This window comes from Xiphophorus couchianus, chromosome 14 (assembly GCF_001444195.1).
Source record: "Xiphophorus couchianus chromosome 14, X_couchianus-1.0, whole genome shotgun sequence".
NCBI classification, from domain to species: domain Eukaryota; kingdom Metazoa; phylum Chordata; class Actinopteri; order Cyprinodontiformes; family Poeciliidae; genus Xiphophorus; species Xiphophorus couchianus.
The window spans coordinates 24607025-24631954 of NC_040241.1; the positions used below are offsets into that span (position 1 = coordinate 24607025).

The 24930-nt window shown below is 42.0% G+C and overlaps 2 protein-coding genes across 2 annotated transcripts; both read right to left on the reverse strand.

Moving 5' to 3' along the window:
• Nucleotides 1-24: 24 nt before the first annotated feature.
• On the reverse strand, nucleotides 25-11059 carry LOC114157632 (ceramide-1-phosphate transfer protein-like). Its single transcript, XM_028038758.1, has 6 exons — nucleotides 10424-11059; nucleotides 9752-9816; nucleotides 9449-9633; nucleotides 1993-2152; nucleotides 1720-1916; nucleotides 25-820 (listed from the first exon to the last, which is right to left on the reverse strand). Exons 1-6 carry the CDS (start codon nucleotides 10515-10517, stop codon nucleotides 592-594), a joined length of 930 nt encoding a protein of 309 aa, XP_027894559.1. The 5' UTR covers nucleotides 10518-11059; the 3' UTR covers nucleotides 25-591.
• Nucleotides 11060-11779: 720 nt separating this feature from the next.
• On the reverse strand, nucleotides 11780-24232 carry LOC114157605 (F-box only protein 41). Its single transcript, XM_028038708.1, has 17 exons — nucleotides 24007-24232; nucleotides 21536-21704; nucleotides 20408-20899; nucleotides 19937-20016; nucleotides 18753-18825; nucleotides 17297-17506; nucleotides 16816-16880; nucleotides 16589-16735; nucleotides 15907-16061; nucleotides 15591-15814; nucleotides 15112-15227; nucleotides 14771-14923; nucleotides 14596-14691; nucleotides 13991-14109; nucleotides 13657-13815; nucleotides 13469-13584; nucleotides 11780-13059 (listed from the first exon to the last, which is right to left on the reverse strand). Exons 2-17 carry the CDS (start codon nucleotides 21680-21682, stop codon nucleotides 12997-12999), a joined length of 2415 nt encoding a protein of 804 aa, XP_027894509.1. The 5' UTR covers nucleotides 21683-21704; nucleotides 24007-24232; the 3' UTR covers nucleotides 11780-12996.
• Between the last annotated feature and the right edge of the window lie 698 nt (nucleotides 24233-24930).

Here is a 24930-nt window from a genome sequence, read left to right on the forward strand (position 1 = left end):
ATTCCTGTGAATAAATGAGAAATGTTCAGCTTTGTGTGATTTATTTTAAAAACAGTCAGGGACAGTAAGGCAGCTCATTTGGGATCAGCAGTCTGGTTTTTGGAACCAGAGGTTATCAGGACCAGGATTTTATTTTTTTCAGATTTTGCATCATTAACAGGAACAAACTGAACCTTTGAAAATTTGAAACGTCTGTTTTCTGTTTCACCGGAGTGCTGAGTTACAACCAGAACTGACACAAGTCCATTATCAGAGAAATGATCCTCAGTGACTTTCACCAGAGCTGCTCCGGTTCTGAAACTGAAACTTTACAGGTTTAGAAAATCATAGACTTGACTTGTTAAAGTGTCACAAACTTCTTTTGTTCTTGTTTCCATTAATGAGTCGAGTTTTCCTCCTGTTTGGTCTCAATTATTGACTGAGACAATGTTTTGTCTTGTGATGTTTTAGTCCTTTAATGACTAATATAAATAACCTCTAATAAAAAACTGATATATTTTTGCAGTATCCACCTACTCAAAGGGTTCAGTCTGTGATTTGAACTCGCTGCTGTTTTCCTTTCTGTCTGGGTGACGACAGGAAGTCTCCAGCTCAGGGCAGCTCCAACATGTTGTACTTCGCCAGGAGGCGTTGAGTCCGTGTGTGCACCACCGAGAGCGCGTGGATGATGATGCGCAGCACGGGTGTTGCCTCTTCCTGTTTCTGCACACACACCAGCTGCAGGAAGTACTCTCTGTCAGGAAGAGCGAGGAAGACAATCTCTGCGGCCTGGCGGAGCATCCAGGGATGGTGGGGAGCCAACGCCACCTTATAGGCGTCTCTGGGCAAAGGAAACGAGTCAATATGAGACAAAAACAAATATATACAAATATAGTTCCTAAAAGCCTGAACTGGAAGTGATCTGCGCCATCTTAGTAGGTAAGCGCATACGCAATATATGGCGGACCCACGGCTTCAAGGCCAACAGAAAGAAAATATGTGGAAACTCTTAACCAAGAGAAAGATACATGAACAAAATGGCTGCTGTTGGGATTGACCCATATGAGACGGAGAATGGAAAACATGTCAGACGATGTGGAGAAGCTGCTTCCAAACTCATACTAAGATATAATGAACTACTTAGTGAACAGGAAGAGTGAGAACCCCATGGAGGAGCTTCACCTGAAAATCTATGGCTGCAAACAATCAAAGTTTAAGCACCTTTGTGAAGGATGTGGGAACTCTTCAGGTGAATAACAAGGTTCAGGTGAATAACAAGGTTCAGGTGAATAACAAGGTTCAGGTGAATAACAAGGTTCAGGTGAATAACAAGGTTCAGGTGAAAAACAAGGTTCAGAATAAGTACATGTAGCAACAAACATGTAGGCTTAGCTAGCAGATAAAAGCTACGTTAGCTAAGCTAATTTTGCTACTTGACCTCTAAGTACTGTAGTAAATATCACTGATATGTATCGTAGTATTACACAGAGGTGGGTAGAGTACTCATACATCATGATTGGGTAAAAGTTATAATGTAAACTGTTTATAAGTTAGATGGGAAGGAGACGAGAGCTAGTTCTAAGCTTGTGGCTAGTTTATTGTTGCCATAGCAACTGCCTATGTGACAGTCTAACGTTCACAGAAGTGTGACGTCACATGAGAACTTTATATACGATTTCAAGTCGTTTGAAAATGACCATTTCATCATTTATTAGATGGTCCTGAGGAACGGTCCGCTACCTGCTGAGCTCTCCGGGCGTTTTGAATCGTCCCTCAGCGTCTGGACCCTCAGACAAACCCTCCAGCATCAGCTTCAGCCAGAGCAGCGAGCGATGCAGCCGCAGCAGCGTCCGGCAGCCTGAGTCTGTTCGCCGGGAGAAGCTGACCGTTCCCGCCTGAAGCTCCGCCTCCACCATGGACCGAACAGATCGATACACCTGTGCAGGAAGTGATCTCAGTAAACCTGTCTGAATGCAGTTCTGACACGGTGAAGACAGGAACGTCAGGTCTCACCCCCGTTTTTAATCCGAATGCTGCTGGGGTTTGTAGTCCAGAGGAAGCTGCTGATTTGGACTCTGAGCTGCGTCTCAGGGAGAGCTGTCGGATCAGTTCGGTCTTTTCTCTCACTTTCTGAGAAAAGAAACTGACCATCGTTCCCAGAGACTCCATGAAGCTGAGAACGGAAAAAATTAAGACTTTTGTTTAGGTTTATGTTTAACTGAAGTTCATGCTGTAACGCTCGGGTTGTATTTAAGGGAGGAGAGGAGGCGGCAGACTCGTCTGGGCGATCAAAAACGCACAGCCACACTGGTACTGGGAATTTCCACAGTGTTGTCTTTTAATAAACTCTCTTCACCAACCTTACAAGCCCGGTTGAACGGCTGCTATAATAACAAACATGCAAATTAGCAGAGTCCAAACAACCCGTAACATTACTAAGGAAAGCTAACCTGTTGTAGCACGTTTCTCCCACACTCTCTACAGAGAAACCGTGGCGCATACTTGTGACGTCACTAGCAACACTAGAGTGTCTTAAAGAGACACTACACAATTACGGCTGTTACATATTCCCCCCCGGTCAAAAAAAGGCTGCCCTCAGCCGAACACAGCAAAGGCACAGTCAATACTTCACCAGTCTCCATACATAGAGGAACTGTTAAAAGTAAACAGGGAATATACAGCACAATATTGAAAAGCCGGCATACATGACAATTTCCAACAAAGTGAATGTCTACTTGGACAAACATTGTAAAACGAAAATAGACTTGGAGCATTCAGGACAATTGCAAAATGGAATTCCCGTTTTGTACTTTTTTTTTTTTTTTTTTTGAATCACTCAACAATATGTAAGAAACATTCAAACATGACCCGAACAGAACTTAAACAACAGTCATAACATCGATGAACACAAAGAAACATAAAATGCAAATAAGGTCACTTCAGGTCAAACCTGGAAGTATGAAAAGGGTTGGTCCACTTGTGGACTGACCAGTCAGTGGTGACCCTCGGAACACGTCTTGGTCTAAAGTTATAAGAAACCCCAACAGCACTCCCATTGTTAGCAGGGGGCGAACATCTGTCTCCAAAGCAGTGTCAGTGTCTTGAACAGAGTTTTGGTCCAAAAAGGGTGAAACAGGGTCAATGTAGTCAAAGTCAGTTTCAGCTGGGACGTCGCCAGAGACCATAGCATTGTCGACAACATCACAGTCAGGCTCTGGGTCCAAAACAGCAGGGGGCAAGCTGCTGTCTTGTAAACTGAAATCCAAATCTGCAGAAGCCTTTCGCCTTGAGTGTTTGTCAGATGGAGCTGTAGTCTAGGTGTAGAATGGTTGAAGGTTTGCAACATGAAATACTCCAACTTTCTCTCCAGTGTCTGCTTTGGTTAGACAATAGTTCACATCAGACATCTTTTTGTAGACACGGTAGGGACCCGTGTAGAGAGGTGCTAGCTTTGCCGAAAAGTTAGTTGATGCATCTGACTTTGGGTGTGATTTTGCTCTGACCAAGTCTCCAACTTTAAAAGAGACTGGGCATCGTCTTAGATCATAGTAATGCTTTCGCCTTGTATGACTTTCTGCGAGAACCGTGCGAGCATGGTCATGAGCATCTTGAATCGAAGCTCTCAGGTGATCCGAGTAAGAAGTCTCAGGGTCGTCCATTCCTTCCCACGACGGCTGAGTGATGAGGTCCAAGGGAGTGTCCAACTCCCGTCCATAGAGCATCATTGATGGGCTCAAACCTGTACTCTCATGAGGTGCAGTACGCAGTGCAAAACAGATCTGGGGAAGATATTTGTCCCATGAAGTGTGCTTATCCTCAATATATGCTCGAATGGCTGTTTTCAGTGTGCGATTCACACGTTCAGTTGCATTAGTTTGGGGATGGTAGGCAGTTGTCAGTCTGTGCTCAGTTCCAAGTTTTGACACAACATGCTCAAACAGTTCACTGATGAAAGGTGTTCCCCTGTCTGAAATAAGGTAGGATGGAGAACCATGTCGGGCAAATATATCGGTGATGAACTTATTAGCAGCAACTTGAGCTGTTGCTTCCCTCACAGCGCTCACTTCAATCCATTTGGAGAAATAGTCCACAAAAACAAGGATATATGCATTTCCCCTTTGAGTGCAGGGTAGTGGGCCAATGTAGTCCACACCCGTGTACTCCCATGGTCTCTGTGGTTGGATTGGGACCATAAGACCTGCTGGTTTTCTCTGAGTTGGCTTAGTGGTTTGGCATGAACAACATGACACCACATATTTTTTTACATCAGAGTTCATGTTTGGCCAGAAGAATCTGAGACGCAAGCGTGCCAGAGTTTTTGCAATGCCTAGATGTCCGGCTGTTGGATGATCATGGTAATACTTGAGCAGATAACTACGGAGTGCAGTAGGAGCAAAAAGTTTAATCTGCTTGAGTGGGTGAAGACCACACTTTGTTTTTGGATCAATGAAATATAAGAGTCCATCTTGTACAATGTACTGTTGCAGATCTTGGGTATCCTCCTCCCTCTGTTGGTCATTTTCGAGTTGACGGAGCAAGGTGCCTGTGACTGGGTCCTCCAGCTGTAACTGACGAACATGAGGACGGTCAGACACAATTACAGAAGGCAGAGCACGAAGATCCATGCTTCCGATCATGGCATAGGGAGGAAGAAGATCAATAGGTGCATCCACATCAGGGAGGGGGTTACGTGAAAGGGCATCAGGCACCTTATTACGTTCTCCAGGTTTGTGAATGATGCTGAAGTCGAAATCCTGAAGGCGAAGAGACCACCTGGCAAGCCTACCAGAGGGATTGGGTCGAGACATCAACCACTTGAGGCTGCTGTGGTCGGTGTAAATAGTCACATGTAAACCTTCGACATAGGGACGGAAATGTTCCAATGCCCAGATAACAGCCAGACATTCTTTTTCCGGCGTCGAATAGGGCTTTTCTGATTTATGCAGAGCACGGCTAGCAAAAGCCACAGCTACATCTTTGCCATCCTCATCCTTCTGCATCAATGCTGCTCCAAGTCCAGCATCACATGCATCAGTGTGGATGAAGAACGGACACGTAAAATCTGGGAACTTGAGGACTGGTGCCGAAGTTATGGAATGTATTAGAAAGTCCACAGCTGCTTGGCACTTGTCATTCCAGTTGAACGTCACATCTTTTTTTGTGAGAGCAAAGAGTGGCTCTGCATGACTGGCATAGTCTTGTACAAAGCGGCGGTAGTAACCCGTTAGGCCAAGGAACTGTCGCACCTGCTTTGTAGTGGTTGGCACTTTAAATTCAGTCACAGCTCTCACCTTGTCGGGGTCAGGATGAATGCCAGATGGTGTAACACGATAGCCAAGGAAGGTGAGTTCTGTAAGGCAGAATTGACATTTGCTCAGTTTCAATGAGAGGCCAGCAGATTTAAGCCTGTTAAGGACCTCCTCTAGGTCATGTAGATGCTGCTCGAAAGTTGGTGATGCGACAACAATATCATCCAGATACACTGCACATGACTTATAAATCAGGCCAGCCAGAACATTGTTCATAAGTCGTTGAAAAGTTGCAGGGGCATTACATAGGCCGAAAGGAAGGACTTTGAATTGAAACAGACCACAATGCGAGATGAAAGCAGTCTTTGGTTTAGCCTGTTCAGCAATGGGGACCTGCCAGTAACCTCGAGCAAGGTCTAATGTTGTCAGAAACTTTCCTCTTGATAAAAAGTCCAATGATTCATCCACGCGTGGGAGTGGATAAGAGTCTTTCACAGTCAGTTGATTTAGACCCCGGAAGTCAACACAAAACCGTGGTTCACGAGGGGGTTTGTTCACAATGACTACAGGAGCTGCCCATGGTCCAGATGCAGGTTCAATGATGTTATCCTTTAGCATCTTTTGTACTTGTTCTTCAATGATTTGCTTTTTAGCTGGGGAGGTGCGGTAAGGTGGTAGGTTAACTGGCTTTGCATCCCCAGTGACGATGACATGTTCTGCCAAAGAAGTGCGACCTAGGTGACCATCAAACAGATCACTGTAGTTATCTAGTAACTTTAACAGTCCTCCTTTTTCCGCAGAATTTAAGTTAGCATCTTCAACTTTTTCCTTAAGTGAGACCTGTGGAGTGTTCTGCAGAGTCATCGTTCCACACTCCAGATCAGCCTCCACAAAGTCGTTTTCACAGGGTTCATCCAGAAATGGGGGATTGTCATCCATAATTACTGTTCTGGTTGGGACATGAATTGTTAGTGAAGTGCGAGTCATAAAGTCCATCCCAAGAACTAAGGGGGATGACAGGCCCTGCACTATAACAAATCGTTGATAGACTGACTTGCCCATAAATCCAATGGTCAACCAAGTTACTCCCAATGGATTGCAGTCAGTGCCGTTGGCCAGTCTTATGGGTGGGGAATGCCACTGATTCTTTAATGAGACATTTTGGGTCTTTTCAGGTATCAAGTCTGCATTTACTGCTGAAAGCGACGCACCTGTGTCGAGTGTGGCCTCCAGAGCTGTTCCTTTTAAGTTCACTTTAACTCTGAAAGGAGTGTTCCAAGATGATTGTGAAGCTCCATCTTCAACGTGATTGAGCATAGGTGGTGAATTTGGGACTGACCCAGGCAATGAGGGCGGAGTTACTGACCGGGGGGAGGGTTGGCCCTGTGAAAAACTCTCCCCCCCCTGAAGTTTCCCTGCCCCCTACCTGTTGGGTTTGGTTCTCTCACCACGTTAGCGCTTTTTGGTTCTGCAGGTGGAGTTTGGGGATGCTCTCTGGCAGATCTTGTAGAATGTCGAGCTCCATAATACTCAGTGGAACAGTTCGGACATGTGCGGGATGTAACACCAGGCATGGAACATTTAAAACAGTAGGGTCCATCATCAGTTCTATTTTTCATCTGGACTCTTGATGGCTGTAATGGGCTGGTGCCGAGAACAGAATGTAGCTCATGGGCACGCAGCACCAAATCAATTACTGACCTGATAGGTGTTCCATACAGTGCCACTCTGTACTTCTCCACTGCATGTTTACAGATAAGGTCAATCTGCTCTTGCTCAGACGGAGGGTTCCTCAGTCTTTTGAACTCACTGAGCATATGGGCTGCAAACGTTGGGAGAGGTTCTTCGGGGTGCTGGAAACTGTCCAAGATACCTCTCATAATATGCTCCTGGTTGTCAACAGGTAAGAACACAGTTCTGAAAAGTTCACAAAATTCAGTCCAAGTAGATACATGAGAGCTGAGAACACTAAACCACTTCCTTGGTCCCTTAGCTAGGAAATGTGGTAGTTCTCTGAGAATCTGAGTGTCTGTTAAGTCCAGTGAGGTCTTGTAAGCATTGACAGACTGCAGCCATTCCTCTGGATGAAGACCACCATCATTAGTGAACACAGTCGGTTCTAATTTTGCTTGGTGCAAAGCGGCAGCGAGGACTCTGGTAGTATTAATTAACTGCAGCGAATCCGAATGTGTCTGAGACGGAGCCCTCATGGACTGAGTGGGGTCAGGTGCTGAGTTGTATTGCTCTTTGTTTCTGGTACGTAGACTAGGCACATATGGAGTAGATGACGCCTGAGGGAAAGGTTGAGTAACCTGAGCACTTGGGACTTTAGGGACTGTTTTAGCTTGTTGAGTCCAACGCTCCAAAATATTTTTCTGGAGATCCAAAGATTCATGTAGACATTGTTGAAGCATGTCCACCTCTTCTTTTAAACTTTGTACTTTATGTTCTAGGTCAGGGGTATTGTGTCTGGCAGTATTGTGGTTTGGGAGCAACCTAAAGTCCAAATCATCACATAGATCAGTCAAGTCAGGATGAGTAGCCATAATGCACACTTATGTGAACCCAAGTCTGTATAATGCAAGTTATGCTGGAATAACTTCAGTTTTGGTCACACAGAAATAATTCCAAGAATGTTAGTTATTAATTTTAGCAGTGTGAAAAGTTGAAACACATTTAGCCGTACACAGACATAAACTTAGAATTTCACATGGGTAGAATTTTTTTTTTTTTTTTTTAAGCCAAACACCCTTAAAGATAGTTTCCAAATAGGAACCTTCAAACCAGTAAAATCAAAAGTCAGCAGTTAGGAACGCCTCCAAATTATTGTTTTTTGTTGTTGTTGTTTTTTTTTTTCCTCCTTCGTCTTTTTCAACCAGAAAAAGTATGCTGCTGAGTCCGACGAATAGCTTCCGTATATTTGTTTTAATCCGATCTCAGTCAGAGTTTACGACTTTCCTTTGTCCCCTCTTCTCTTATTTTGCTTTTCGAATACTCACGGCTTCAGTTAGCATCTTCTCAGATGAATTTGTCTTGCAGCTCTGATCCGGTACAGAGCTGAGTCCAGTGAGAAAGTTCCGAAAGATCGTTCAGGAAAAAAAACAAAGCTGGTGGCGCGGCTCAGCCGATGAGGGTTTTCCACTTCACTCCGCTGTGCATACATGCACATTCAGAAATTATAAAGCATAATCCGTCTCACGTCCAGGCAGCGTAGTTGATCCAAAGTTGTCACGACGCAGGGTTTTAATAGGGAACCATATTATATACAGAGAACAGCTTTGAAGAATCCGCTCGTTGCCAAGGAAACGCTCTGTCTTCTGCGTCTGGGCTAGCCTGGTCCGTTCCCACGAGGTATGGCGGACATCCACTATTTTGCAAAGTACCTCCTCAATGTTTCAATCATCAGCTGGTAGAAGATACTGCCTTCTGAGGTCCAAGATAAAATGTTCGGGCGCCATTTGTAACGCTCGGGTTGTATTTAAGGGAGGAGAGGAGGCGGCAGACTCGTCTGGGCGATCAAAAACGCACAGCCACACTGGTACTGGGAATTTCCACAGTGTTGTCTTTTAATAAACTCTCTTCACCAACCTTACAAGCCCGGTTGAACGGCTGCTATAATAACAAACATGCAAATTAGCAGAGTCCAAACAACCCGTAACATTACTAAGGAAAGCTAACCTGTTGTAGCACGTTTCTCCCACACTCTCTACAGAGAAACCGTGGCGCATACTTGTGACGTTACTAGCAACACTAGAGTGTCTTAAAGAGACACTACACAATTACGGCTGTTACAATGCTATTGGTGTGCACTGCTAGCTAAAATGCTAGTTGTGCTAATTATACAGCTAATGCTAAAGACCTGGAATAACATGGTGCTTAGCGGAAGCTAATGCTAAATTCAACCGTGTGTCAATGACACAACATGTGTTACAACATAACGCGTCACATTTGATATTACACTCCTATCCGTCCTCTTTGTGCGTCCAGAACTGATTCTTTGGAAAGTAGCTTTCATTCATGGTTCCAGTTTCATAGTTTCAAGTTTAAAAGAACCAACAAAAATCTTTAAGTTCTGATAAAGTACCAGGAACATTCCAGAAAGAACACAGACAGAAAGGTACCTGATAGGATTCAAGAAAGTTTTGTTTTTATAAGTTGTTATAATATAAATTTGTCTGTGGTTTTGGTCTTCAGACCTTTAAACAGTAAAGCTTGTTTACTTGAGCAGCTGGTCCCAGCTGAGCAGGTACGGCTCCAGCAGGACGTCCTCGCCGTCCTCAGCCAGGCTGGACCGGAGGAACCGCAGCAGCTTCCGGGCCTGAAACACCTGACCAGGACATTCTCTGACGAGGGGCGGGGCTTCGTCTGACTCCGCCCTCTCATCCAGGATGGGCGGGGCTAGAGGCTACAAAAAAGTTAGTTAACAGTTACTCTAAAACGTTAATCATGTTCTTTACATTTGTTTTTGGTGTAATTCATTTTACTCTATGCACCATCACCATGTGTAAATATGTTAGTCGTACCGTCTGTATGTAATCCGTCAAACATGGCTGCCACACTGAGCCGCAGTCTCTCTGTTCACCCTGAGCTGAACAAACAAAAAAAAATAATCACTGGTTAATATGAATAAGCTTCACTAATCAATACATTTGATTAGCAAATTTCTTTACTAATCAAATTAGTAAATAAATGTACTAATTTGGACGCTTACAGAAAAGCAAGTTTTTTCATCTTAATCTTTGTTCTGATGTTCACAAAGAAAGGAAACCAGTCAGAAAAGCAGCTGCTGTGTTTCAATTAGAAACATGCGGGAAACTTCGTCGATGTTTCACTAAAGTAATATTTCAAATCCCAATTTTTTTTTTGTTTTCTACTCTTGAAAGGTGAAAATCATAAATCAGAGTAACACTGCTATGACGTAGGCTAATTACAAATGATGCTAATGGTAGCAGGTATGCTACACAGAAGCAGCTGGAATGATGAAGCATCTGATGTTGACATGTTGATATGTGGGGCCCCAAATGGAAACCTGCTTAGGGCCCCAAAAAGGCTTAGGCCGGCCCTGTAAGACCTCAGGGTTTCTTTCTGCAGCAGAGTTCAACCTGGAGATGAATACAACCCGGTGTCTCTTTAAACGCCGCTAACAGTAGGCGGAGCCAACATGGCGGCGCGGCCGGGGTGACGAAGAAACTTACGGAGCCAGAAGGAGGTGAGGAAGAGGAGGAGGGCGAGGGCGGTGGACAGCAGCAGGTAGCGAAGCAGCACCGTCCGCCGGAGGAAAACCATCATCCACTCAACAAACCGTCGTCCTCAGAGTCCGAGTCGCTGCTTCACATGCTTCCTGGCCACTAACACACACCTCTGGGTGACCTTTGAACTTGACCTTTGTCCTCCTCGCCTGGTTTATCTCAAGCAAACACGCAGTCATGCTCTGGGGAATGTGGGAGATTCTCGTTCTGGAGTTCAGAGCAGAAACAAACGGTCTTAGAGAAGCAGGGATGTGATTTTATTATTTTAATTCCAGGTTATCAGATAAAATAAATAATTCTCATTTTGTTCTGTGCATAACTCCACCTTCCTGTTCACTCACTGCGACACTTTAAAAGTTTTTAACCTTATTAACTCTATAAACAGGCTGATTAATGAAGACTTTAATGAGTAGAAACATGTTTTCATCTTAGACTCCAGCGCCCCCTTGTGGACAAACTTAATAAAACATTCAACATTGTTTTAACGGAGCTGCTGGTGGAAACGTTGTTGCTTTAATCTCATAAAGGAAAACAGAAAAATAAAACCAGAATCTCCTTTTGTTTCTATGTACATAGATACTGAAATACAGTTGACTTTACTTTTGCTAATGCTAAGAGTATTTAGCGGAAGCTAATGATAAGCATGTTCTATAATGTCTTAAGATTGTTTCCTTGTTTTCATAGACTGTTTTCACCCCTTCAAAATAAGAGCATGACAGGGGCGTGCTGTGGTGGCGCAGCGGGTTAGCACGCCCCACGTTTGGAGGCCTTAGTCCTCGACGCGGACGTCGCGGGTTCGACTCCCGGTCCCGACGACCTTTGCCGCATGTCTTCCCCCCTCCTTCCTGTCTGCCTACTGTGGAAAAAAATACGAGCCACTAGCGCCGCAAAAACTCTTCGGAGAAAAAAAAAGGGAAAAAAAAAAAAAATAAGAGCATGACTACAGTATTTGAAGATTTCGTAACAGTTGAGATGATTACCAAAACTTCAACACAGAGTTTTAATTTTATTCACCAGAATATTTGTAAAAGTGCTAAGCTAAAGATTAGCCTTTCTGTTAGCACATTAGCAGAAGCAGTTATGTTGCAAAATGGCTGCTGATGATGATTAGATTGTGTGAAACAACCTGAAGGCGGATTAGTTACTTCCATCTGGTAGAAAATGGCTGCAAACAGTTTTACAAAAGTCTTAAATGTCTGTTTTAATTCATAAAAGCATTTTGTTTTCATGTGAAGCCTGAAAAGATTTATTTTTGCCCCCTTCCTGTTCAGATGTAGCAAGAGAAAGAGACGGAGAAAAAGCTGATGAGAAACAAATTTATTGATGGTAAAATCTCACATAAAATCATCTTCAGGACGTCAAACCAGTTTTCCCATCAACTCTGATTGATTCATGCATCACCGTCTTTGGTGCAAAACTCGACACGCTTCACTTTGTGCAAAAGATATTTTTGTGCTTCTGTGTTTCTTTATTGAGGTAAAATTTTAATTAACCTACAGGAAACAAGATGAAGGATTTTCTCTCTCTAACAAGGATCATGGCTTTCAGGTTTACACAGGTTTTCAGTTTTATAAGGTAAAAGTATTAATATAAAAGATGTTAAAGGAGAAAGTTGTGCTTTCAGAGTTAATATATAAAAATAGAGTAAAAACAAAAAAGGTTTGCATAAATTAGGTGATGCTAAGCTAATTCAGTTCAGATGTGCTAAAAGGGCTTCAGTGTGGAAGAAAAGGGAAAATCCAGTGGATTAATAACTACCATAACTACCATAACTACCATAACTACGACGCTACGATCCTCTGTGGGATTTTACCCATCATGCATCTGGAAGGAGGAAACTGGAAGCTTTCCTCAGGATCAAAACTTCCTAAAACAAATCCTCTGAATTTCATCAAGTATTTAGAAACTGTTGGTCATAAAAAGGAAATAAGAAGTTAATCCTGTTTAAAATAAAACCCTGTATTCAGGAAATGCTACTTTTAAAATATCTGCTGTGTATTTTTGATTCTGTGTCCTGCTGTTTTAGTAAAAAAACTATAATTGTGCACTTAAGTCTTAAATTTGGGTAGTTTAAATTAAAATTGTGCAACTAAGTTACTTAAAGCTGCATGTAAGTTATTCGTACCTCTGTCTGTCTCTCTTGTGGATCTACATTTGGTGTGGATTTACATCTTTTATATATTTTTTCATACTTTGGAAGCTAAAAAGTTAAATTTTCTTGCGGTTTTCCATCAGTTCATTAAACTGAGCTGCCATAAAATGAACCTGTTGACGCTGTTCCATGATTCCATCCAGCCTGATGAAAATATGTTCAGGAAACAAATATTGTTTTAGATGACATTATAGGTGAAAGAAATATAAATATATTCTTTTATCAAACACAGTAAGAAGTAGATTTTTGATGAGATCTGGCTGTAAATGAGATAAATTTGCCCTTTTCTGCATGGTTAGACGCAGACGTGGAGGTAAGGACCGTCAGGTCGGATCCTGGAAGCAGAAACGTGTGACTGCTGCTGAGGTCAGGAGAATCCTTCAGCTCGGACCTGAAGGGCGTCACAAAGGCCGGGTCGGGTCTGAAGAACCTGAGAAACAACCAGAACAGGAGAGACGCTCACTGAGCGTTAACCTCCGAAGGGCCAGAAACTTGAAACAGAAAAAAATGTAATTTTTTAACGATAAAAACGTAAATAGAATTTTATCTGCTCAATTATTAACTAATAAAATCCAAGATTTTGTTGAAACAGTTTTTGTAGAAAATCGATCTATAAATCATTCACATGGTTAAAACAAGCTAAACATTTTCAAAATCAGCAAAAGCGCAAACCTACAAATTAGCGCCACCAACAGATTTACATTGCTACAACTTGATATGTTTTGCTGTGGAAGGATATCAAACAAAAACATGAGCAGAAAACAAAACAATCAAACAGAAACCCATTGATCTGTGATTTATTGATTCATTTAACAGTATTATCTCTGAGTGAAGCTCACCTTCAGGGTACTGAGAATCTCTCCAAACAGGTGCTTTGCTTCCTGAGTATCTGGCTCCTCAAAGTAGTCCGACACAGAAACGTCCACCACGATGGACCTGATGCTGCTGCACACACCTGCGCAGGTGGACAGAACATTAATCCTCCGTAAACAGTCTGAGCACAGGAAGCAACAGAACCGGATCTCACCGTGGAAGTGCAGGATGGCCTGGCCGCTGACCGGCGTGTGGGTCAGGATCAGCATCTGCAGACTCTTCAGTCCAGCTCTGCAGAGCTCTGTCGCCACCTGAAGGCTCAGGTCGGGAATGCGCTCCAACTCCAGCACCTGCAGGTGAGTGCAGCTGCGCACTTCAAGAAAATATAAAAATAACAAAAAGTGTTTGTTTGTTTTATAGCAAAGCTCAGAATGTCATGTTAAAATATTTTTCTTTATGTACATTTTTTATTAACGTTCATGGTGAATTTTACAATAAACTGTTAATATTTATTAAAGAAAACATGAAAATGTCGTCTTTTTATTTACCAACAGTAACCAATCCCTGAGTGTTGCAGCCAGCTCCGCCCACACTGAGACAACGGAGGTGTGGCCAACATCGACCAATCGTCTGCAAGCACCGGTTTCCGAACCGAGTCGGCTGTTGGCTAAAACCAGAAAACAAGAATATGAGATAAAAGATTTCATAAAATGACATTTTGTGCATTAAATATAACTTTTTCTAACTTTTCATAGACATTGTTTACATAATTATTCTAAGTAATCTAGCTTTTTAGTTAGCATTGCTAATCCTAAAGCACTCATCATAAACAGTTCCACTATCGCTAAGCTTTTTATCAACAGGGTATTTAGCAGAAGCTATCGCTAAAGTGCTACACCAACTTAGTAATTAATAAAAGCTATGCTAATTAGCATATTAATTAGTGGAAGCTATGAAGCTAACCAAAACTTCAACACAAATGTCGTCTGTTAGCGCACTAGCAGCTGTGTAACTGTGGTTAGTAATTTATAAACCAGTTAATAAATTACTTTTATTGAAAAAGCTAAGCGAAAGTAAACATAATAGCGAATGTTTTTATATTTCAGATTTACTTTCTATTCCCTCTGAAGTAGCTATGAGCTGACTGACTCACCTGGGATGCGCCGGCGCGACCTGCAGGCTGCTGATGTTCCTGCAGCCAGCGCCCAGAGCCCACAGAACCTCCTGACCGACCGGATCTGAGGAGCTCCTGCAGGTAGAGAGACACTCAGGTGAACACTCAGACCGCCAGGTGAGCCATGGAGCAGGTGGAGCCTCCTCAGTCCCACCTGTACGTGAGCGTCTGCATGTTCCTGCAGTAACAGCTGGCCATCCACAGCGTCCTGTCGGTGAGGATGTGGGGACACTGGGAGACGGAGAGGTGGAGCAGACTGCCCCCTGCTGACCGCAGCAGCGCCTCCACGCCCGGCTCCACGCTGCCCCTGAGACACACAGCAGGTCAGCACACCTTCAGACCTTTAAATGGTCTGAACTCAGGAAACAGACGGACTCAAACCGTTTCCATGGCAACGTGCACATTCTTCAACTTACTAAGAGATAAGAATATGTTTAAACTTTCTCTGAGTGTTAATCCCTCTGAGCTGCCGCTGTGTGTGTGTGTGTGTGATACCGAGTGTTTTTGTGATAATCCTCTCGCGTCTCGTCAGGCCGGCGGCTTCGCGGCTTCAGGTTGTTGAGGATGACAGACTGAGTTTGAGTACACCACTGAGAAAGAGTCTGCAAGAACTAAACACACAAAATAACGATTTAATCCAGACACCAATGGAAAAAAATATATATATTTAAAAGCACAAAAGGTGCTGCAGACTCTGAAATTCAGAAATTCAGTCACCGTCTGAATTTCAAACATCATCTGTGAGAGAAAAGAGCCTGAATGCAGTTATCTAAATACTTAGATAAGGTTAGCTAAATAGTTAGCTTAAGTTAGCTAAATAATTAGCTAAGGTTAGCTAAATACTTAGCTAACTGCAAATTAGCCAGTTCTTTGCAACACACTGATATTACTTTGATAAATTATCAGAATATCCTCTATTAACAGGTCTGAATTAATCATTTCAAAAGGTGTAGAGGACAGTGAAGCTGCTGTACCTCGGCCGACACTCGAGCGTTCTCCAGTCGGAGGCGAGTCCAGACCGCTGGGTGCCTAGCAACAAACCGCCAATCACAGCACACCTCAGCCGCCAGCAGCAGCGAGCGAACATCCAGATACGGGAAGACGCAGGAGAGCCCCGCCCTCATCTTCAGGGTGTCCGCCTCCGGCATCCTGTTGGCATGACAACGGGAGGGGGTGGAGCCAATGGAGGAGGGCGTGTCTGGGTGATGAAGGCAACAGGAAGAGGAAGAAGAGCAGATAAGAGGAGACAACACCTGTAACAGGAAGTAGGAGGCAGAGGAGGGCCTGTACCTGATCCAGGTGTGTACTTCCTGGCCAGAACGAGGCGCCTCATCTCAGCGCTGCTCCACAGGCCTTCCTCCTCTTCCTCCTCCTCCTCTTCCTCAGTGCTATGGTGACGAATGTTTCTTTTGCTCCAGGTTCTTCCCCATCCTTCCTCACTGACCCTGGAAACACAAAAGGAGGAAATCATTCTGATTCTCTGACGTCCACAGACCCGTTAAAAAGCCACGTTGTTGTTACAGCACTAAACAATAATGGTTTCTGGAAACGTTTGGAGTCTGAATGCTTTGGGAAATTAATGATCATGATGCATTATCAATAATAAAATCTTCACTTTTTCAGTTTCTTCTGTTTTTCTTGCTCTGCTTTGCCTCACGGAGACATTTCTGAAAGTTTTCTGAAAGTTTTCTGAAAGTTTTCTGAAGGTTTTCTGAAAGTTTTCTGAAGGTTTTCTGAAAGTTTTCTGAAAGTTTTCTGAAGGTTTTCTGAAAGTTTTCTGAAAGTTTTCTGAAGGTTTTCTGAGGGTTTTCTGAAAGTTTTCTGAAGGTTTTCTGAAAGTTTTCTGAAGGTTTTCTGAAAGTTTTCTGAAAGTTTTCTGAAGGTTTTCTGAGGGTTTTCTGAAAGTTTTCTGCAGGTTTTCTGAAGGTTTTCTGAAAGTTTTCTGGAAGTTTTCTGAGGGTTTTCCTCGTACCAGACTCTGTCCCTCCGCCTGAATCCCTCTCTGCCCGGTGGAGTCCAGTGTGCGGCGCAGTGAGACGGGTGGAAGTGGACCAGTCCTCCCTCACAGTCCCAGCCCCCTGAGCCCAGAGACAAGGTCCGCATCTGATCACTCAGGCCACTGAAAAACACAAACTCACCATTTTAAGAAATTAGCTGAAATTCTGTCAAAGACATAAAGACAGGATTTTACTGAGCTACCTGTAATGATACTGGTTGTGTGCCGGCTCTCCCAGTCTGTAGGAACTGGAGACGCTGTAGCTTCTCTGAAGCAGAAAGGTCACAAAAAGTCACAAAATATTATCAAGTATTTCTAGTTTCTAGTGAAAATATCTTAGTCCACTTTAAATAAGACAAAACTAACTTGGAAGTAAATGTTCAGTAAGATGTAGCAGCTTGTTTTAGGTCTATAATTCCTTAATATTGATGGAAAACTGGTGATTATTTCACTTGTAACATGAGAAAAGTGTCTTAGTGAAATAATCTGCCAATGGAACAATATTTTAATCAATATTAAGGAATTATTAATTTAAAACAAACTCTTACATCTTGCTGAAATGTGACCAGTAAGTTAGTTTGTCTTATTTCAGGTTTATTAAGATATTTGCACTAAATATTTGGTGTTTTTTCAGTGTATTTTCTGTGTGGTCCCAGTAAAACCAGAACTTTTAGCGTCTCCCACCCTGTTGCCGAGGCTTTCCTGCATGATGATGATGTCATCGGCGCTGCCGTCCAGGCTGCGTCCGGCCCGTCCGGGTTCAGGTGAGTAGAGCTCTGAGGGTGAGTACGGCTCGCCGTACTGGAACCTGTTGTGTGTGACGTGGTTGTCGCTGAGCAGCAGCAGCTGCCGTTCTGCTCGGTCCGCTCGCTCCAGCAGCGTCTCGATGAAAACCTGCCATGAACACAGACGACTCCTTCAACCTGACGCCAAACACCTTCACATCCGACCATACTGAAGGGAATCTTCTGCTAATTTTAGGGTTTTAATGCACTTCATCTGTTTCTTATCTGAAATTATTTAACCTTAAAGGTGCAAAACAAACCTTACAAGTTCCTCCAAGTTATTTTCCTTTCAAATAAACAAAAAAAACCAACACTGTAAAAAGATTTCAGACGTTTGTCACCCAGTATTCGCTGGGATTCGGGACCAGAAGCTCCTGTGAACGACTAGAATCCACAAATACTTCAGACCTCTAAAAACAGCTGATAATTGCTTATTTTAAATTAGAAATAAACCTTAATATACATTAAACCGCTCAGTGGAAACCATCTTACTACTACAGCTGAAAATATCGTCAAACTCGAGGTCCGGGGGCCAAATCTGGCCCGCCATATCTTTTTATGTGGCCCATAGGCGTCAGAAGGACGCTTAAATAAAACCTTTAATAAGCTTAAATATTATTTTATCAATACAATCAAAGCAGCTTTCATTATGCATCAATCAGTTTTCACAGAAATCCACTCAGAATCAACAGAACGTCACATTTTTTCATGAGTTTAGTAAAAGAAATTCTCTTAAAAACCGTTAAACTTTGTGTTTAAGTGATGCTGGCTCTCACCTGCAGGGGGCGATATTTCCTACTTCCACATGCTGCTGCTTGACTTGATGTCAAGTTAAAGTCTGTGATCAATATGGCAAGCAGAGTCAAATTTACTGTCATGCAAATATCGCAAAATTAGCAAAATAAAATTAAGTGATTTTGATTGTAAAATATTACAAAAACAATCACAAAATCCAGGAGCTTGTAAAAAGATGTTCCATGTTATTAAACTTTAACAAATACTTATCGAATATTTACTGCATTTTTTAATGTAATTTTAAAATAACACAAAATGAGCTGAAGTGGTAAATGAGAAATCTGCAGAGTGGGCCGATATTTATCATCTGATTAATCAATTTCTAAAATAATTGTTAGCTGCAGCTTTAATAACTACAAAAACAGAAACAGCAGATTCTTCAGTCGTCTGATCTGAACATCATATAGAAACGAATGTGAATGTTGGTGAGGAAAAGACCCAGCATTTAGCACATCTAACCTAACCTAATCTAATCTAATCTAATCTAATCTAATCTAATCTAATCTAATCTAATCTAATCTAATCTAACCACGGTGTTAAACTGTCCCAGTTGTCGTCACCTGCAGTCTGGATTTGGCCTCGGCTTCTTTTTCTGCCGTCCGTCTCAGAAACAGCTCGATGTCCGCCATCTCCCTGGAAACCACGTCAAAAATGTCAAAAATGCTGAAAACATTCAGGAAAACGTGAAAATAACAACCAAATCTAAGTTTAGATCTAAACTTTAGATTTAAAATTTAAATCTAAACTTTAAATCTCCAAACGTTCTCAAGAAAGAGTAAAAAAGTATTTATAAAGTCGACTCAAATACTGAGCAACTGATCAGATTATCAATCATTTAATATTTAGAAATTATATAACCAGACAAACCAAAATATAAAGTTAAGTGGAAATTTTGGCATTTTAAGGATCAAAATGATAATAATTCAAATAAGTTAAAAAAATAACAAAAAACAGGCAAAAGATTTTTTCAAAATCAATAAGAAACTTCAGAAACGGTAATAAAAACTGCCTGATTCTGGTGGATTTTGGTTGATTTGTTTTTCATTCTGTGGGTAGAAAATCCAGAAATTTTGCTCAAGTAAGAGCAGAAATACTTCAGAATAAAATTACTTAAGTACAGCGTAGTAAAAGTACTCCTAAAAGTACATGTTTTCAAAAAGTTACAAAAGTAACTGTAACTAGTTACTACCCAACTCTGAGTAACACGAATAGAGCAACATTTGAAGAATCAGTGATGAGTGAAGCTGATGTTAATGAAACCACTGGGAGGAAACTGGAGCCACTGGTTTGACCTCAGACGCAGCCTGAGGGCTGCTGAGTCTTGCTGTCGTCCTGCATCCATCATCACAGGAAGCCGCGCAGCAAAGCGTGTCAGAGTGATGCAAACCAAACATGGCGTGTCCTCCATGACAGCCACTCGGCTGTTTGCTGCTCTTTAGTCCAGGAAATAATCTGACCTTCATTAACCGCTTTGGGCTTTCATTGTTTAAAACCACATGATGCATATTCAAGCTGCTGGATTAAACCAATCTGCCCACGTTTACACAGTGAGGCGTTCAAGCCGAAGCCTCAGGCTGGGTATTTTTAGCTTCTGTTGTTTACATTCTGTCTGTTTTCAGGAAAAGCTGCAGAGTGAGACATCAGCAGTTTGTTAGACTCTTTGATGAGATGAAAAACAAACAAACAAACAAACAAACAAAGCGTAACCCCGCCAAAAGAAAAGAAAAGCCTGCAGGATACTGACTGCTGTCGCTCACTCAGCTCTGTCTCTTTCTCTGCCAGGTTGGTCTTCAGACGCTCCATCATCTCCATGGCGACCGAAACCTGCAAGCAGAAAACTACAATATTAACTGAACAGGAACAAAATGTGGTTTAGAAAAAAAGATTATGTAATTAATTTAATGCCTGAATGATTTTGTTAATAGCAACTAATCCGCTAACAGCAGAGCTAACTGTTAGCGTACCGCCTTAGCGCTTTTGCTAACTTTTAAAATGTTTAGCATGCTTATTGCCCTCTAAATATTTTTTCTGGATACATTTTAAGTGCTGGTTTACCGTTTTTAACTTTCAGTTGCATAAAGTTCAACCTCTGCAGTTAGACATTTTTATTCTCGATTTTATTTTGAAAGGAATTTAGAATGTTTAAGCAGCAGTTTTGTTTCCTGTCTCTCGTTTTCACCAAAATCTTTATTTAAAATAAAAAGCCTCCACCCACCTGTCTGGACAGGTACGCCGCCTTCTCCTCCACCTCCTTCTTCTCCCTCCACAGTTTCTCCCTCTCTCTCCTCTTCCTCTCAAGCTCCGCCTCCCTCCTCTGTAGCTCCGCCCTCAGCCGCCCGACGCGCCGGTTCACCTTCTCCTCCACCTCTGCAAACGTCCGGGCGATTTTCCGGTCCAGTCCAAGTCCCAGCCGCTCCTCCAGGCCGATGTCCACCGTCAGCCTGAGGTCCAGGACGCCAGAAGCCTCCGGAACCAGAGAGCCGGGCCGGGCCAGAGCGGTGCAGGGCTCCTGCCCGGACCGGGCCCGGTCCGGTGGGCCGAAGATTCCCCGGAGCAGCTGGACGGAGGCCGAGGAGGAGGCGAGGTCCAGGCAGGCCAGCGGCAGGGGGAAACCCTGGGCCTCCATGTTCAGAGGAGACGCTTCGCTCTGGGTCGCTGCTGGTCCAGGAAGAGGCAGGAGAGCAGGTCCAGAACGCCTGAGCCGGGCCTGGACCAGAACCACAAATTACGGCTAAATGACGAGTTTAAACGAACTAAACAGTAAAAATATATCAAAATGTTCTACAAATGTAGAATCCCTGACCGTTCAAAGCAGACTACATCTCTCGTAAACAGTTTCTCTGTAAACAACATCAGAAATATCATAAAATACTAAAAACATGAATAAAAATAAGGCCAGACGATCAAAGTTCTCCAAATTTATACTCAAGTAAGAGAAACTAGTTCAAAATATTTTTATTCCAGTAAAAGTAAAAAGCATTTATTCATCCAGTTTTTGGTTTAGAGAGAAAATATAAAAATATGCTTATTGCAGCGACACACTTCCGCTAATTTGCTAATCCGCTAATAGTGTTTAAGGCTAATTTACTTGGCTGTTTTTCTAAACTTTCAGTTTGAAAATGTACTTAAAGAGAGAAGAGAAAAAAATTTAAATAATGCAAATTCAACATTTATAACTAATTTTAATTTATCACACATTTAATTGATTTGTTTTAAGTTCTGAAGCAAAGAGTTTACTTACATTTTCTTACAGTAAGCTCCACTTGTTTTGTTTTACAGTGTATAATAACCCTTTTTTTCCAGTTTTAGGTTGAATTTATTAACGCAGCAGCGGCGGACTCACCTGCGACAGCACCAGCAGGGTCTCGTAGGTGTGTCTGCTGACCAGGTGAGCCTGGAGCTCAGCCACGGACGGGAAGCGGCTCCGGTCGCCGCAGCGGGGGCAGAAGTAGGGCAGCGGCGAGGAAGAGGAGGAGGAGGAGGAAGACATGATCACCGAGGAGCAGCGGGACCTGGAGCCGGAGGAAAACTGGGTCAGGCACTCCGAGCTGCTGGTATTGATTACTGACGGATCAGAGAGGATGCTGGAGGTTGTGAGGCCCGAGTGGGAGTGGGTTCCTGCCGGGATCACGGCGCGGCGGAGCGGCGTCTTCCACGCTGATGGCCGCGCGGGCAGAGCAGCGTCAGCACGCATGGATGAGCAGGAATAAAGGAGCGTCTGGGCTGGAGGCTGAGCCGCCACATCCCTCCAGCTGATCAGAGACTCACTTTTATTCACTATCACTCTGTATTTCTACACATTTTGGGTCATTTTAAGGTTTCCTTACATTAGAAAATAAAAAAACCATCATCATTATTAATTTAAAGATGCTCTACAAAATGAGTTTAATGCTTTTATTTGCTATAATTATTACAGCTGTCCCAGAAATTATGTTTTTTATGTGTTTTCCAGGCACAGAGTGACATTTTATAGAAATTTGCTACCTTCAGTTTTTATAAATATCTATATATATAAAATATTAATATATAGAAATTTGACTTTGTAATTTGATGCCTCTGTCTCTTTAAAAACTCCTTCTCTGTCTGAAGCTCCGCCTTCAGGAAGTCATCCCAACATGGCTTCTTTTAGTAGCGTTTCACTGCAGTAGCTCAGCAGCTCCACCAGGTGTTTGCTAATTGCTGCTGGCTAGTCTGAAGGAGCTGAGTGGGGGAGGAGCTCCGTCTCGAAGGCGGGGCTAGGTCCACCCTGCCGTTTCACACACTTGGGACAAAATAGTTAAAATTACAGGCAAGATATACTAAAAAATATATAAATAATTGAAATGCAGAAATATTTTTGATAATTTTTTTTTTTTTTTTCATTCTTACATTCATCAATAAACCACAAAAAGCAGTTTGATTTTTGTGGCCAATATTTCCTACATTTTGATGTAAATCTTTCTATATTTTCAGGTCCAGATTAAAATTCTGGTCTATTTTTAGTAATTATAAAAGTTTATCATAACTCTATGATTCTGTTTCTGTCCTGATCAACAGATGTTTGAGTTGTATTTTGTGTTTCTTCGTGTTTATTATTGCTCGAATGGTCTTGCCATATTCAGTTGTTTATTAATGCAATGATTTGAATAAAATGAATAAATTAAATATAAACGGCACCTTTTTACCTTCTAAAGAGCCTGGAGGAAACATCTATTCCACCTCCATTCATTATTATACGGTTGACCCGTATTCTGTCCGGTTCTGTCCGGTTCTGTCCGGTTCTGTCTGAGCAGAAGCTCCCAGAATCCCCAGAGGGCTCCGACTAGATGCTATATTTCCCAGTTCTCTGAAGCCGGTCCACTGGGTTTCTGTAGATTCTTCAGTACCGTCATGATGTCACCACTGATCCAGAACCTCAGACTGGATCTGGATCCAGTAAATTTCTCATTTCCACCACCTACCAGTCAGCATGAGGTCCAGAACTAAGTGGCTCCATCTGAGGGTCGAACTACAGGAAGTTTGTTGCTCAGTTAAAAATTAACAGCAATATTTTGGGTTATTTAGTTTGTCATAAAGACAAAATGATTATTAATTTTTCTATGTGATATTTTCACCAACATAGTGATTCATAAATGTCGACGTTACAAACTAAATACCAACCTAGAGAAACTGAGGTAGAAGAATATTTAGCTTAAAATGTTTAGCTTTAAATTTATATCTAGTTTAAAGCTAAATATCTGGCTTGGTGCTATAAATTTAGATAAATATTTAGTTTGCTAAACAAATACCAAGTTTGGTGTGAAGTATTTGGTTTGTTAACTAAATGTTTAGTTTAGGTAAATATTAACTTTGATTCTAAATATTTAGTTTGAAATTGTGAAAATAAATTCACAGTTTGCAATAAATGTGAGTTTAAATAAATTAATAGCATGGTGAAAATGTGACTCTTATGACAATAATCTAAATTATTGTTAATTTTTCGCTGTTATTTTATAAACGGATCCATAAAACTTCATTTTCCTCAGAATCATTTCAACTTAATTCCAGGATTTCAGGCAAATTTCAGCTTCAATAAACAAATGACTCAGTTAAATATCGATGATAATTATCTTTTTAGTTACAACATAACATTTTATTGCAGTATTTATATCTATAGTTAATTTAATGAGATTTAAACTGAAATGACTCAAAGTTTGGATGAAAATCTTCAGCTGATTGATCGATTGATTGATCACTGATTGATTGACTGGAACATGAAGTTAATTTACAGAAACTTTCTCCCCTCAGGGACATTAAAGTTGGGAACTGATCCCCCAAGTTAACAGCAATCGATACCTCTGATTATTGATCAGCTGCTGGTCCGTCGCTGCGTCACTCCCTCCTCGCCTCCTTTTCTACCGAACCCGTTGCCATGGTTTCCTGCTCTTGGTCGTTTGGGCTTTTCGGACCGTCCGGTACCGGCAGCGGCTCTCGGAGCTGCAGGATGGATCAAAACAGAACCGGATGCACCACCGCCCCGCGCGCACCGTCACAGCGAGCAGCCGCCGCGTGCTCCTGATGACGTAGGAGCCGCGTGACGTGTCACTTCTGATAAATCAGGTTTGTTTCAGCGTTTTCAGTGTTTTTCCCAGTTTTATTATTATCATTAATGTTGTTGTAATAATAATAATAATAATAATAATAATAATAATAATAATAATAATAATAATAATAATAAATAATGTTGTGTCCTATTTTTATGTCAATTTGTTTTGTAATTATTGTTTTAATAATAATAAAATTTCTTCCCAGATGTTTCCAGCTGGATAAAAGTCAGATGACTGTCTGACTTCTTGACGTTTTACTGAGTGAATAATTATTCTGTTCAGAAAATTGGCTTTAGAATCGCATCCAAAAATAAATTTTTAAGTTTAAACAAACTTTGTTTCTTCAGGAGTGAAGTTTTGTGCAATGAGTTTGTCAAAACTCTCACTACTTTTTTATCTTCTGTATTAACTTCTCTGTTATCCATGAAAACTGACTGAAATGAGCCTAAATAAATCAAGTTTATCTGAAGAAGAGACTCAAAACATAAAGAAATCTCAGAACCTGTAAACCTCAGCCTGGTTCTGCAGCAGCAGGAAGTAAACCAGGTCAGCTGAAGATGAGCAGCAGCAGCAGCAGCAACGTTCATCCTGTGATGAAGAGGAGAAGAGGTTTGAACATCTGGATCTCATTAAAAAAGTTTATTTATAACCTGCCTGTCATGACATGAGTCAC

Bases quoted from the DNA above. Each gene is read 5' to 3' on its own strand.
- LOC114157632 (XM_028038758.1), bottom strand. From the start codon at position 10,517: ATGATGGTTTTCCTCCGGCGGACGGTGCTGCTTCGCTACCTGCTGCTG. The intron at 9,817-10,423 runs GTAAGTTTCTTC...TTGTTTGTTCAG, and splicing joins CCTCACCTCCTTCTGGCTCC to CTCAGGGTGAACAGAGAGAC. The intron at 1,917-1,992 runs GTGAGACCTGAC...CTTCCTGCACAG, and splicing joins CATTCGGATTAAAAACGGGG to GTGTATCGATCTGTTCGGTC.
- LOC114157605 (XM_028038708.1), bottom strand. From the start codon at position 21,682: ATGTCTTCCTCCTCCTCCTCCTCTTCCTCGCCGCTGCCCTACTTCTGC. The intron at 18,826-19,936 runs GTCAGTATCCTG...CGTGGTTTCCAG, and splicing joins GAGCTGAGTGAGCGACAGCA to GGAGATGGCGGACATCGAGC. The intron at 17,507-18,752 runs GTGACGACAACT...TGTTCATGGCAG, and splicing joins AGGCCAAATCCAGACTGCAG to GTTTTCATCGAGACGCTGCT.